Source organism: Coffea arabica, chromosome 6c, assembly GCF_036785885.1.
Source record: "Coffea arabica cultivar ET-39 chromosome 6c, Coffea Arabica ET-39 HiFi, whole genome shotgun sequence".
Classification (NCBI taxonomy): domain Eukaryota; kingdom Viridiplantae; phylum Streptophyta; class Magnoliopsida; order Gentianales; family Rubiaceae; genus Coffea; species Coffea arabica.
In genome coordinates this window covers 11,341,926-11,355,798 of record NC_092320.1, presented here as the reverse complement: position 1 = coordinate 11,355,798, position 13,873 = coordinate 11,341,926, and the positions used below count along the sequence as shown (strand labels likewise).

The 13,873-nt window shown below is 37.5% G+C and overlaps 2 protein-coding genes across 12 annotated transcripts; one reads left to right on the top strand and one right to left on the bottom strand.

Moving 5' to 3' along the window:
• LOC113694000 (uncharacterized) lies at window positions 1-3,351 on the bottom strand. Of its 9 annotated transcripts, none has more exons than XR_003449232.2 (8): window positions 3,040-3,347; window positions 2,578-2,949; window positions 2,383-2,476; window positions 1,563-1,681; window positions 1,371-1,475; window positions 1,160-1,255; window positions 864-1,021; window positions 1-400 (listed from the first exon to the last, which is right to left on the bottom strand). XR_003449232.2 is itself a non-coding variant. In XM_027212826.2 (7 exons), exons 1-7 carry the CDS (start codon window positions 3,247-3,249, stop codon window positions 350-352), a joined length of 1,047 nt encoding a protein of 348 aa, XP_027068627.1. In that variant the 5' UTR covers window positions 3,250-3,351; the 3' UTR covers window positions 1-349. The 9 variants fall into 9 exon arrangements, 6 of the variants coding, with proteins under 6 accessions (XP_027068627.1, XP_027068630.1, XP_027068626.1 ...); XR_003449233.2 differs by having other exon boundaries at window positions 1-395; XR_003449234.2 differs by having other exon boundaries at window positions 1-395; window positions 2,578-2,928; window positions 3,040-3,336.
• Window positions 3,352-4,056: 705 nt separating this feature from the next.
• LOC113693987 (DEAD-box ATP-dependent RNA helicase 17) lies at window positions 4,057-9,913 on the top strand. 3 transcript variants are annotated; one of them, XM_027212806.2, is made up of 10 exons: window positions 4,057-4,308; window positions 4,430-4,502; window positions 4,613-4,722; window positions 5,624-5,767; window positions 6,326-6,434; window positions 6,539-6,897; window positions 6,986-7,059; window positions 7,448-7,752; window positions 8,124-8,370; window positions 9,210-9,913. In XM_027212806.2, the coding sequence occupies exons 1-10, from the start codon at window positions 4,203-4,205 to the stop codon at window positions 9,456-9,458; spliced, it is 1,776 nt and encodes a 591-aa protein (XP_027068607.1). In that variant the 5' UTR covers window positions 4,057-4,202; the 3' UTR covers window positions 9,459-9,913. The 3 variants fall into 3 exon arrangements, with proteins under 3 accessions (XP_027068607.1, XP_071908980.1, XP_071908981.1); XM_072052879.1 differs by having other exon boundaries at window positions 4,213-4,308; window positions 4,430-4,470; window positions 5,662-5,767; XM_072052880.1 differs by having other exon boundaries at window positions 4,213-4,308; window positions 4,430-4,470.
• The last annotated feature ends 3,960 nt before the right edge of the window (window positions 9,914-13,873 follow it).

Sequence of the window (13,873 nt, the reverse complement as noted above, 5' to 3'; positions counted from 1 at the left end):
TTTAGAGAAGGTAATAATTACATTAAGACAGGGAGCAAGCGGTTGCAACGCAAAGATACAAGAAAGCAATTATCTACGCACTAAACTGGAGTGCCTAACTGGGGAAAATTTCCAATAAGACGCAAGAATTTGGTAGACAAAGCAGTACGGAAAGAAAGAATACATAGCCGACTGATGAAACTCTGGTAATAGCAATTGCTGCCGCCACATAGCCAGAGGATAGGAGGACACCAACCATGCAGGATTCAATGATGAAACGCAACATGTTACATAAGATCGCCATTTCCAGCAATGCAGCTCACTCTAATTCAAGTCCGCAGCACCAATATGTATTGCCATATCCAATATTTTAGCTTTTTGAATAACTTGAGCGAGTATCATCCAGCAAAATATAGCTACACTGAGGATGTAATAATTCAGACCTACGGTAAGTGCTCTAGGCATTATAAAAACAGCAACAGCAGTTGTATCTAAAGCTTTAATTGTGGTTCCTTATTTTTATTTTATTTTATTTTTAGATAAGTGGAAGGTTTTGAATCTAAGACTCTACGTACAATCCCTTCCACCTTACCACCCAACGCAACCCTCTCCCTGTAATTGTGGTTCCATAGAACTACTTCAGACTGGCAGAATTGGATCAGAAGCATCGATTTGGTTCTTTAGGCTAATTCAGAATCCCAGGGCAAGACAATGGAGGGGCAGGAGAAGAGTCTAGAGGCAGCCACCCCCAGAAGGTAAAATATGTTCAGATCTAAATCAGAAAGATAACAAAATCCCAGTGTTAATTCCTCCTTCAGATCCATCCTATTAACTTAGCCATGTGTGTAATCCGTAAATTCGAATATTCAGCGACTGGTCTCTACCTTCAGAGATATTCTCCAGAAAAACATCAATGCACAAAGTAAATAAGCATAACAACTTTATATGACCACGAGCAGAGATAGAACTTTTCCTACAAACTCCCTCAATCTGAATGTTCTGCTATTTGAGAGTTTCGCCCTTCAATCAAGTTTTGAACTCTCTGCAGCCAAATCCACATACTAGTTTCATCAGCAGCAGGAAATGCAAAATTCTAATTCAATCAAAGTAAAAAGACTTCAAACTTAAACACCCAACCCCTTCCCAATCCATCCCCACAAAAGAAGCAACTTTGTGTCACCTTCACTGAACTGCCAACCTCCTCCAGCTTTTGCAAAATTACCCACTCCGGAATATGAGAAGAAGAATCATGCCTGAGGAATTTTGAGGGGGACATCTGGAAACCATTCAAAAGAGCACATGAGAGATCAAAAACTCGAATATGAATGGAAAAATTAATACTTGATTAATAGTAAATGCAATAATTTCATGAGCTTTTTAAACTAACTTACCGAAGCAGTTGATGATTGAGCTAGCCTTGAATTTGTATCTTCCACAGCAGAAGCTTGTCTTGAGAATGCCTGACTTCTTATATTTGAAAGACGCATCAGAACAGCCTGAAAAAGTTTTCCTAATTAATGTAATTATCCCAATGAACACAGAAGAATTGCTCAGGGAAATCACAAAATGAAATTAAAGTATACCTTCCTAAAAGCATGAGGATTAGCAATGCCTTGGATTTGAAGATCATCGCTTGGTGGCCTTCTCACACCAACATTCTCAATTCGTATTGAGTAGACACCAAACTTAGACTGTAGATATCCTGACAATATCTCAAGGTTAGAGATGCTGCATACAGTAATGACCCTATAATATGCATAACCAAATGCCAAATGACATCACAACTAGCATTTTCCTTTTCCTTTATCGATAAGTATAGGAAATACAACCCAAAGCTGGAACAGATACTTTAAATAAAGAATTAACGGCCAACATAAATCTTAACCAGTAACTTCTTGTAACTATTAGACTAATCAATCTTCAAACGGCCAACATAAAATTTGAAACACCATTTTTCCGATTTTGATAAATAACAAAAAACTTACTGCACCATTTATATCTTAACCAGCTAAGTCGGCCAGAAAAAAAAAAAGGAATTAACGATTGCCCCTGTGCCAATGAAAGGCAATGAGATGCTTTTATCATCCGTTGCACTCATCTAACACCATGAAGCTCCTCAACCAATTAAACCATGCATTATTGCCTGGACCAAATCTTTCCAAGAAACATTCTTTATAAAATTACAATTGTTAAGCAGTCTAAGCAACCATCTCCAATGAACAAAAATAAAGAAAAGAAAAACAACCTATTTAAGCACTTAAAGGCGAATCACAATCAGCTAGGTAATTCATCCACCCAGACCCATTAGTATCTCTTCCAAGCCAGATGTGTAGGTTATCAGCAGACTAATTCATACAATTAAAACAATGTAAGTGGGGGAGAAAAGATGCCCAAGCTTTTTACCTTGTTCAATCGCAATGTCAGCTACTGAAGGCAATACAATATGCTTCTCTCTTTTCAAAACCCCAAAACAAGGGAATGGAACTGGCTTTATCACCTAACCCAACCCAAACCAAAAAAGGAAAAAACTGCATTAATTTGATTGCTAAACTTAATTCAAATAAAGAGTGTTAAAAAAATAAAAGAAAAAAAAATTACTTTGTAGACAATGGCGTTAGGGGTGACGTAGAGCTTTCTGGAGCGGATATGCTTACGCAGAATATATCTCCGAAAGGGCAAATAAAGCAGCATGAAAAGCCCTATCCCCCATGCCAATATCAACAGCAACGAGTACAATATCCACTGAGCTGTCTGGTAATTTACGAAATTCTCTTCGGCTTCCTCGAACGACGCCGTGTAGAGCACCGGTTCTTCTTCGTCAAAATGATCGGTCTCCTCCTCCTCCTCCTCGTCGTTCGCCGATTGGGAATCCGCGCTTGAGCCGCTGCTGTCGAGTAATAGCCCCCTTTCTAGCCGGTCTATTTCCTCTCCTCCGTTTCTTACTTCCATCTGAACATTAAAAATTGGAATCTAATGATCAAAATTACTGAAGAATATATTAAGCATGCATGAATTTGGGGGGGGGGGGGGGAAGAAAATTACGGTCAAAAGATATTATACTTCCGTAAATAAGTAAATAAATTTTGTGAAATGGAGATCGGGGATGCCAACTGCTAAGCCTCCTTTTTCGGGCTGTTCCAGGAAGGTAAATGCTGGTAGCTGGTGGTCACCTGCGCTGGTGGCCTCGTAGGCATCAAACCACTTTTCAAACTTCAGACGGTGAAGTGGTAGGTTGATTGCAAAATACCCCTTCAACTGCCTCCCTTTCATATTTAGCTCCCCAAACTATACAGTCTGGGTTGATTATCGATGATAAATTTTGTTTTCAATTTCAATATCAATTTGTGTGAAAGAACAATTATTGTTATTTGAAATATATACACCTCTTAGTATCCTTTAATATCTTTGTTAAGTGGATTTGTACATTTTCAGTTGATCCTTGTTAGTTTATTTATTTATTACATGTGTTTATAATATCGAATAAGATAAGTTATGGTATTGGATATATATTTGAAAGTAATTTGTTTTCCATTAATCAGTAACGTGACGGACATTGCCAATACGAAAAAGTTAATCTAATCTAATCACTTTGTAGCTCTTACGCAGCAGCAGCAGCAACAAACAAAATTCTCACCGGATCAATATAGTTTGATATGTTACTCAAAAAAGGAAAAAAATAGTTTCGTATGAAAATTTCTTCCAATGAAGGAAGGTCCTTGTAGAATACATTTAATATCATTGAGATTAAATTCGTGATTGAATATAGAATAAGCGTTATTAATTTTTAAATTATTTCAAGAATTTAAATCACGAAATAATGCAATGAAATATAAATGGCTTAGAATTATGGGTACCATAGCCAAAAGAAACGGTAGCATTGCCAGGCCTTGCACAAATTACTCTATCCAAAAGTGAATTGGTTTAATATGCGGTTAAGTTGCGTGCTTCCAAGACAGCCCAATGCCCAATTGCCCATGAGACTGGGCTATGAAACAAACTGAGAAGCCCAATACAACTGCCGAACAATCACAACCGGGATAGCGGATCTAACGGCAGCAGGCTCACGACGTCGTTTAGCTTAAACCCTATACCCTATTCGAACCAGTTTTCGCGGAAAATTCAGCAAGAAAAGCCCCAAACGATGGTAAGTAAGTGTTTGATTTGAAACAAATTTAAAGACCAGGAAGCAGGAGCAGCAGCAGCAGCAGGAGCAGAGCAATAAGATGGAGGTCAAGAAAAGTAGCAGTAAAGTTTCTTCGGAAGAGGTGTTCGCTTCTTGCTCCTTCTCTAGCCTCGGCCTCGACCCTAAGTTATGCGACCAGCTCAAAGGTTTTTCCTTTTCTTCCCCTTTAAATCAGCCTTGAATTTACATTTATTTTTGTACATGCTACTAAAATTGAGGTGTAATTGGTGTTCATATTTTAAGAAAATGTTTCATTTATGTCAACAGAGAGGCTAGGATACGAGGTCCCAACTTTGGTTCAAGCTCAGGCAATTCCTCTCATTATTTCCGGTCGACATGTGTATTTCTCTCTGCTCCTTGGATTCTTTTTGTTTAACTTTTTTTTTTGATGTTGTAAAATACTTTTTGTTTATAATTTTATGATTGTGAACGCGGAAAATGGGATGGTAGGCTTGTGAATGCGGCAACTGGGACTGGGAAAACTCTGGCTTACTTGGCTCCAGTTATTCATCACTTACAAAAGTATGACCCCAAGATTGATAGGTCTGATGGTACTTTTGGTAGGTCTTTTTCTTTTTAAATTTTTGGAGTTATTATTACCACAAAGTTTGTTGCTTATCCTTACTTTGATTTCTTGTTATTTCCATTGGTTGCGCCTTCTTTCTTACAATCCTGTGTTCGAGAGCAACCTGGCTGATTTTTTTTTTCTTTGGAGAAAATAATGCTATAAAAGAGAGGGGTTGGAAAAACGAAGCAGGGACAAAGATCCTTAACTACTAAGCTATGTCTGATTCTCAACATATGAAACTTGATTCTATGTTGTGCTTTTTTTTTTTTTTTTTGGGAATGCGAATTATGGATAATATGAGTTATGTCTTGAACTTTTTGTGTACATCATTGAAGTACTTTCATTTGTAATACTCTACTTGATTTCTCTTGGATAAGTTTTAAGTAATCATTGCTTTTCTTTTGGAGTGGGAATGGGGGCAGGTTTGGATAGGCAGGGAAAGCAGGTTAATTTGGTCATGAATATAATCTTTTTGGAGCTCTTTCGGCCATTTTTTTCATAAAAACAAGTGTACACTTTGAAATGTTCTTGCAATAATTGCAAAAGCTTGTTGATTGGTAAGAAGAATGATTAGGGGGTACACTAGTTCCTGTGAAAGAAAGATATATAACTGGCCATTTTGCACTCCTAAAAAAAAAAAATTTTGTTTGCAGGCCCCTATTTTTATGAACTTTTACCACTTCTCATGGAGTGTGAATGTGTTTTCTTGTGTGGAAAAGATTATCCTGGATGCCTTACTTAAACCAGCACCTTGCTGTTATGAGACATTTTCTTGTGCTTCTGCTTTCGCTTTTCCCTTTTCCTTTTTTTTTGTCTCTTTTATTGTTTTCTTTTTTGCCTTTCCCCTCTTTTAAAGACTCTGTATTTTAATTTTACTGATTTCTTCACTATAGCGTTGGTTCTCGTACCAACGCGTGAATTATGCATGCAGGTGCTTGAAATCTTGCAGAAGATATTGCACCGTTTTCATTGGATTGTTCCTGGATATATAATGGGTGGGGAAAAGAGGTCAAAAGAGAAAGCTAGGTTGCGCAAAGGTAGACATATTATGTGAAGACATCTTATTTGACACTGTCAAAATTTCTTCAGTTCTCCAGTTCAAAATCTTTTTAGTTTTCTTCAATTTACGTAGCCAACCTCCTGTGAGATCCAATATTTAAACTTTTTATTCTATTCTACCTCCATTTGTTACTTGGGATTTATACTATGGATAAATGCCCATGCATTTAGTAATGTGATAACATGTTCATATTCAGTGAAGGGAGCTTCATAAACTCAGAAGAGTGTTAGAACTTTCAGACTGCAGTATTTAAGATTTCAGAAAGCAGTAGAAGATATTGTTGATATGACAATCATCTTTGGCGCTTCAACTCTGTATTATGTTTGGTGTCATCTAAGCCACTAATTACTGCCAGACTAGACTATCTATTTGACTTTCTTTTGATAAGAGAATATGTCCTTTAACTAGGATTGTTTGTTTTTCTTACTCTGCAGTTTTTGTAATCTTTGTCACTGTTGTAGGTAGATGTTACCATGTAGCTATTCTTCTCTCTCCAGAACACTTTATGTGTACTTTAAAACTTGAAATTTTTTAGGTATATCCATCCTTGTTGCTACTCCAGGACGTCTTTTGGATCACTTAAGAAATACATCATCGTTCCTTTACAAGAATTTACGTTGGGTAATATTTGATGAAGCAGACAGGTATTGTTCACACTGCTCTATCATTGCGGTAATTATGTGAGTTACACATTTTTGATGGTTTAATTTATTGTTTTCAACCTGCATTTTAATTGTACACCATACAGAATTCTTGAATTGGGGTTTGGAAAAGACATTGAAGAGATACTTGATATTTTGGGTTCAAGGCAACAGAGTGCTGTAGCCAAAGATGATATTACTTCTAGGTATTCTCATTTCCAGAGGCAGAATCTACTTTTGTCAGCTACACTAAATGAAAAAGTGAACGAACTTGCCAAAATTAGTTTAGAAAACCCTGTTTTGATTGGTCTCAATGACAAGAAAGTGCAACTCAAGTCGTTTCATGAGCATGTGGGACCTGTAGAATCTGACTTAGAGAATGAAATGGGAAATTCTGGTGAATCTCTGTGTTCTTCAGACAAGGAATTTAAACTTCCTGCTCAACTAGCTCAGAGATATGTAAAAGGTACACAAGAAAAGATATTCTTCGAATTGTTATTTACAAGCCTGTCCTGTAGAGTATTCATGATGTTCAAATTAAATTGTTTCTGCAGTACCCTGTGGTGCTCGACTTGTTGTGCTTCTTTCTATTCTAAAACATCTGTTTGAGAGGGAAGCTTCACAAAAAGTAAGTGGACTGTTACATGATTTCTCTGGTTGCTGCCTCTCATTTTCAATCTTGGTTGTCTGTTTCTACACCGGTATTTTTCCTGTGAACAAGTTGTGTTATGCATGTGGTGGTTTTAACATTTGCAAGTTATTATAACGCAGACATGGCATTGAATGAAAAGCAAATTTTTGGTCACATACTGACTGTGGTACAGTAGTTGTTAATTTCCAATTTTCACATGTTAGTTGTGATTTTATTCCTTCGAAAGTTCTCAAAACTGTCTCTCACTTTTCTTGTTGGGTCTTATCACATGTAACTTGTTTTTAGTTATTGCTGTTTTTTTTTTAAATTTTTTTACTCTTTTTAAGACTAAGAGTACCAATACTGCTCCTGCACTTTTCCACAGATTGTGGTATTCTTTTCAACATGTGATGCTGTGGATTTTCATTACTCACTTGCAACTGATTTTCAATGGCCTCCGAATTCACAAATGGAAGCAGAATTCAGGCAGATGTTTTTGGGATGCAAAATTTTTCGCTCACATGGAAAGATGGATAACGAGAAGAGGAGAGCTACATTTCAGGCTTTTAAAGCTGAAAAATCTGCTCTACTTTTGTCTACAGATGTTGCTGCTAGGGGCCTGGATTTTCCAAAGGTCAGATACATTATACAGTATGATTCTCCTGGGGAGGCAGCTGAGTATGTGCACAGGTGTGTCCTTTTTGTATTCTTATTTGGTACTTTTCACCCAAAGTTTTCTTTGCTCTGTTTTCATCTATTCATCAGGTTCTGGGATACTATTCTTGGTGCTTAAGTCTGTATATCTGGCAGACTCACGGTGCCATCTAATACTGCTTTTCTTAAGTATTTGGATTACCTGTTACCTCCTACCTGGCAAGACATGCACGTCCATAAGGAGAATGGCAAAACCTTGAAAATTATGAAATATTATCAATTCCTTTACCTTGAAGTTGGAATTACTTATCATCATTCAGCAATGCACAAGAACCTGCAAGTGTGTTTACTGACCTCCACTGGCAGAGTTCCGTAGAGTTCTGATGCACTTTTTATTCCTATTGCAGGGTTGGAAGAACTGCCCGTTTGGGTGAGGAGGGTGAATCTTTGTTGTTTTTGCAACTGTTAGAAATTGATTACCTGCAAGATCTGGAGAAACATGGAGTTGTGCTTGGAGAGTACCCTCTCCTCAAAATGTTGGATGGCTTTAGCGCGCATGGAATCAAGAAACATGTGAAGAATTTAGTTACAATAGAGAGGCACCACTGGGTTCTTTCTTTGCAAAAGGCTCTAGAAACCTTTATTTCAACAACAGTAATGACTCTGAACTTTATGCTTTTAAATTTGGGAAGCCCCAAAACTTTAATTGCTGTGCTTGTACTTTTTTATTACTTGTCTTTTTCATTCTGCTTTCTGTTACTTACATTTTTTTTTTTTTTTGGTATCACTACTCTTTTAATTTGCAGTTCGTTAAAAGTTCCTTTTCATTTCTGTAACTGGGAAACAATATTCTCGATTGTAATTGAACCTTCCTTAGCAGAGAATCTATATAGCTGAACAGGTTGAGGTTTTTGTTCTCTCTCTTGAAAGAGGGTTCAAGTCTTACCGGCTATTCCTGTTTCAGTTTCTTTTTTCCCTGGTCCACATATTATTGGTATTGTTATCCTGTAACTCCCCCTTTTTATGCATGCAAAGCTAGGAGGTTCTATTATTTGAAGGACATGTCTAACAGGAGACGCTGGTAGGAAGAATGAGATATCCTTGTTAATTTAAGACCCAGTAATATATGCTTGGAAAGGAAAGCATTCCAAGTTGTCTGATTGTTTTATTGATCGACTGCTATTGTCAACTGTACCAATAAGACTGGGATGCTGAACATATTTCAAGGCCTTGATTTGCACTTGTACTAATCCTTTGCTGTTTGGCATAAAAGTTTTTGCACCTGGCTGCATTGGATGGACTTCAGTCATCTCTTTCACATTATGTGATTGCCAATGATTTTCTCCTTTCATATAGTTCAACGTTTTAGAATTTAAAAACTGATATCTGACTCTTGAGAAATGTTGTTTGAATCTTGCCAAATTTACTCTTGTTGGTCTTTTCCCCCTTTGTTTGTTTTAAATCTGATCCTTTTTCTCTCTCATTGTTGCTAGCCAAGGATAAAGAAACTGGCCCAGAATGCGTTTTGGTCTTGGGTTAAAGCATATTCAACCCATCGTGGTGAGCTGAAAAGGATTTTTGTGGTGCAAAAACTTCATTTAGGGCATGTGACAAAAAGTTTTGCATTGAAAGAACAACCCTCTCTGGTTAGTAAATCAAATCAAAAGGAATTTAAGAAAAGGAAGAGGGATGAGAAACAGAAAGGAATCTCAAAGAAGAGAAAATTTGCTAAAAAATCATGATGCTCATGTTACTGGGAAGCCGTGTGCTCTCTCCTTGAATGTGCTATGTAGACAAAGTTACAATTGCACAGCATGCTCATTCATACAAGCTCATGTTGCGAGGGATTTGACCTTGTCAAGGTATGGTGTGGAAGCCTTAAGAAGCTCATGGGCATTTCTTTCCTGCCTGTCCAGCGAGAGTTGAAAATGCTGGTGCGGATATGATTCTCTCGTCAGGTGAAGGCGTGTTTACCATTATGCCTTGAGTGCCATGATATTTTGTAGAAAATTACCTACAGTGCAGGTTTCTAGCCATTTACATTGTCGGCACTGTAATTCCCAAAATCTAGTGCTTTCTGCGCGTGTTAGGAGCTTTTTATTGCATTATATTCTTTGTATTCAAATGAATACTGTCAAACTGGGACACTCAGGTTTTTACTCTCTCAGCTAGTCATGTTCTTTCACTTAGTGCTGCAGGGCTGGGACTGAGCAAAGTTTGTTTTCTGATTGTACTGGATCTTCACGTGGACAAATGTTAAAGGTCAAATGGTTTGTCTAATAGGGCACTTGTTAAGATATATTTCAGGTGTTATATTTTTTAAAATATAAGATTAATTAAGAAAAGTAAATAAATACAAGAGATTGTAGGTAAGATTAAATATGAAAGGTATATAAATGCAAGAGACGAGAATAATTATTAGTATCTGCATTGCATACGGATAATAGGTTAAGCGAGTACCAGATGGCTAGAGAAATCCAAGGTAAAATTGGTCTCTTGGCATAATTGAACCATTGACGTCCCACTGTAACTTTTTAGGTGCAAAGCCCCTCAGAATTCAAATTCTGATGGTCCTATTCTGCTGCATTCCACAAGGATTGCGCTTTTTGACATGGTGGGCAGGCTGGTATATACCGTCGCTGTAATAGGAGGAGCTTCTGGTGTTTGCTGCCAAGATTAGATTAAAAATCTAAGATTCGCAATCCCAAATAAGATCACATTCACAAAATCTGTGGGCCTTGATTTAGGCTTCCATCAGCACCACCATCGTGTACGGACCCATGGGCTTTGACGAACCCTCTAGCCTCAACCAGTCACCCTCCAACAGTCAGTTTCCAACCAAAAACATACGTGGGCCCTCACAGGACCCAAAGAGAATGAGTTAGATTAGCTGCATCCACAAGCACAAAGATGAGGTATGCAATCTCCCACGTCAGGTAGGTCCAGCATCTCCTGGTTGGATCTCTTCTGGGCCCGCAACGAAGACTTGTTGAGTATCGATGGTGGGCCAGCGTGCATTAATTTGCAGGCCATGCACTCGTGACTAGGCCCACTTCAGGTCCTCAATGTCCGGCTGTGCCTCTTTCTTGCACACTTTTTATTCCTCTCCCCCCCCCCACTCAAAATATATTGGCTTTCCAAGTTCCAACATGATAAAGATGACTATCATGGTTTCAATCAATTCGTCATCTGATCTGCTAAAAAAAGAAGGAAAGTTGAAGAAAAGCTAATAATATTACTGTTATACTTGTGGTAATTTGATGCGTAGAAGCAGGGACGGAGCCAGAAATTTATTTTTGGGGGGGCTAAAGTGTATTAAAAAATTTTTTTTTGACGAAATAAATATATTTAATAAGTAAAATTTAGAATCAATAATTATAAAAATAATAAAAACATATAATTATACATACCCAAAAATTTGTTCTGAATTTTTGGGTATGTAACTTACCCAAATCTACAAATCTACAAAAGAAACAACGAAAACAGAAGGCCTATCAAGATATGTATAGTACTCGGAGGCATAAACCGCTCAAAAAAATAGATTAAGAATTGCCCATCGCATACTAAAATAGTTTAAAAATTGCCCCTTTCATATGAATTTGATAAGTTCTTGGAAATCTCAAAATGCTCCAAAAAAATACTCTAAACTATCAATAATCTATCACTCACCCTGCTTATTGATTTCATGATCAGAATTCGAAATAAAATAAAAAACTAAGGCGGTCAAAAAGCGAAATAGCAGGAAAACTTTGATAGTAATTGCAAATTTAATTCTTCTTGAAGTGCAAGGGATGTCATAAGCGTTAAATCAAGAACTTTTCTAAATTCCAGGAAATACATTTACAGCATTCTTTGTTCCAGAACATACATTTATAACAGCACCAACAACTATTGTTGGCAAGCTTCTTGATCAACAAAAGAAAGCCCACTCCACCATATAGTTCATGACAGCGATGCACAAAAAATACTTTGCCAACAACCAAACATCTGAAATAAAAAAAAAGGCTATGTTTCCCAGGCTCTATGTTTCCGAGTCTCACAGGCTTTAACAAAGTCCAGAATATATGATGAATAACTACAGAGTTCAGACCTGCTCAAAACATTTTAGGAAAATCCAAGTTATTACATCACCAGCAGGTGAAAACATAAATAACTATTGAAAATTTCAGACAATAATACCAGTATCCTAAGAGACACATAGGAAGAGAAAGGTAGTACCTACCTACCTACCTAGTTACCTACTGCATTTTAGAAGCAAACATTTGGAATCCCCTATATATAGGGGGTTTTCCGGAGGCTTGGGGGGGGGCTTAAGCCCCCACCAGCCCCCCCCTTAAATCCGTGCCTGCGTAGAAGAAATGTTGTATGGTATTAAAAGGTCATTCGGCATAATTAAAGTGCTGGAAAAATGCAGACGAACGATAAATAAGGTAACATAACTAAATCAAGTTTTTCTCTGACCAAGTTGAGAGGGGGCGGTGCTTGCATGCACCATAACTGTTTTTAGGGGGGCGGCTGGGCAGTGGCCGCTGGAATTTTATTCACAAAAGGGTTAGAGCCTACTACTTTCAAGTACAACTGGTTCCATCTTTATAAGTACAGAGTAATAATCCTCTGCAATGACGACTCCCACGTGGGATGACAATAATGGAACATTAATTGCTGAAAAATAAAAAGGAAACTGCTAATTAAGAAGAGGAATCTAATAGCAGCAGCAGCAGTAGTAGTGAATTAAGAATGGTATAATTTGGCGGTGTGTCGGTGTTAAATGCATTTCTTGGTTGATTCTAATTGACAGACATGTATATGTATATATATATATATATATATAGATGCAGCAGCAGACTTCTGCATGAAAATAGGGTTAGATGGATTGTACGAGGGTGGCTGATGATGGAAATAATAACGACCCAAAAAAAAAAAAAGAAGAGAAAAAAGAAAAAGGAAATCCGAAATAGTAAAGAGTTAAGAAAAGCAGGTCAAGGAAGGAAGGGCGTCCCTTCATCCTTTAGCATATTGTACATGGGCACTAGTCCTCAATTATTCATGCCGTGAATCTTGTTTCCTGTTTACCTTTCACTGTTTGTATAATGTTTTTCTGCCTCTTTGTACCTTCGTTGTCTGCTCAAATCATCATCATCAATTTTATAACGACGTAAAACGCAGACAACCATCCATGCATTGAAGCCGAAGATGCTTCTGTTTGAAAAAGATACCGCATACTAGCAGTAGTATTAAACACTACTACTTTACTATTAGTTAAGGTGGGTAGTTTACGCAACCTACCTCTCTGTTTGTGCATGCAAGCAACAAATCAAAACTTCAAGAAACTGTTAATCCTTAGAATGACCATCGACATCTCTCGATCGTCAGTTCCATGCATCTCCATCACTGCTATTACTTCTGCTGTTTTTGTTGTACATTACAAATGGAGTACAGTCTGGCTACCTAATCAGCAAGTGATGTACATCCCGCAGTTTCTCCCTGATGGAGTTCCTAAGCTCTACAATTTCATCTGCTAGCTATCAGTGTTTTATGCTTGCTTGTCTTGTCATCAAGTCGTCCAATTAAGATGGACACAAAGTTCGAAACAATTGAATAATTTCTTTTTCCCAAGCTAATTATGCCCCAAATTGTCCATTGAAAAGTCAAGATTTGTCAATTCCTTCTCTCTGATTGTCGTGCCTGCTGGCTAAAGTGGCGATGGATTGATTTATTTCCATCAAGGAGGAACTCAAATCCAGCACAAATAACAAATCTTTTTGATCAAGTCCAATTAACTTCGCATATAACGGACAGAGTTTAATCAGATGGACGTTAAGCATGATTGTTAGTCACCCCACATCTGCTAATTAATGATAGACGTAACTTGTAAGGGGTCGGCAAACGTGCTGCTCAATCAGGTTAAACTAAAGTAAGAGATATTTATCGACCACGCTTCTTCAAGAGTAATCATCATCTACTCGTCTCTCCGCTTTCCCCGTCTGAAAGCTGGATCACTACTGTCCAGGCAACTTCAGCTGTTCAACTTAGAATTAATGTTCATATTAATTAATCTTTGATGATTAATTAAGTTCATTGATCCATTTGAAATTTTGTGTACACCAAAATTCTAGTGGTGCATATAGAAAGTCAAAGATAAATGTCCCGAAACTTC

Bases quoted from the DNA above. Each gene is read 5' to 3' on its own strand.
- LOC113694000 (XM_027212825.2), bottom strand. From the start codon at position 3,249: ATGAAAGGGAGGCAGTTGAAGGGGTATTTTGCAATCAACCTACCACTT. The intron at 2,477-2,577 runs GTAATTTTTTTT...GGGTTGGGTTAG, and splicing joins CTAACGCCATTGTCTACAAA to GTGATAAAGCCAGTTCCATT. The intron at 1,476-1,562 runs GTATACTTTAAT...AAACTTTTTCAG, and splicing joins ATCCTCATGCTTTTAGGAAG to GCTGTTCTGATGCGTCTTTC.
- LOC113693987 (XM_027212806.2), top strand. From the start codon at position 4,203: ATGGAGGTCAAGAAAAGTAGCAGTAAAGTTTCTTCGGAAGAGGTGTTC. The intron at 6,435-6,538 runs GTATTGTTCACA...TACACCATACAG, and splicing joins ATATTTGATGAAGCAGACAG to AATTCTTGAATTGGGGTTTG. The intron at 8,371-9,209 runs GTAATGACTCTG...CATTGTTGCTAG, and splicing joins AAACCTTTATTTCAACAACA to CCAAGGATAAAGAAACTGGC.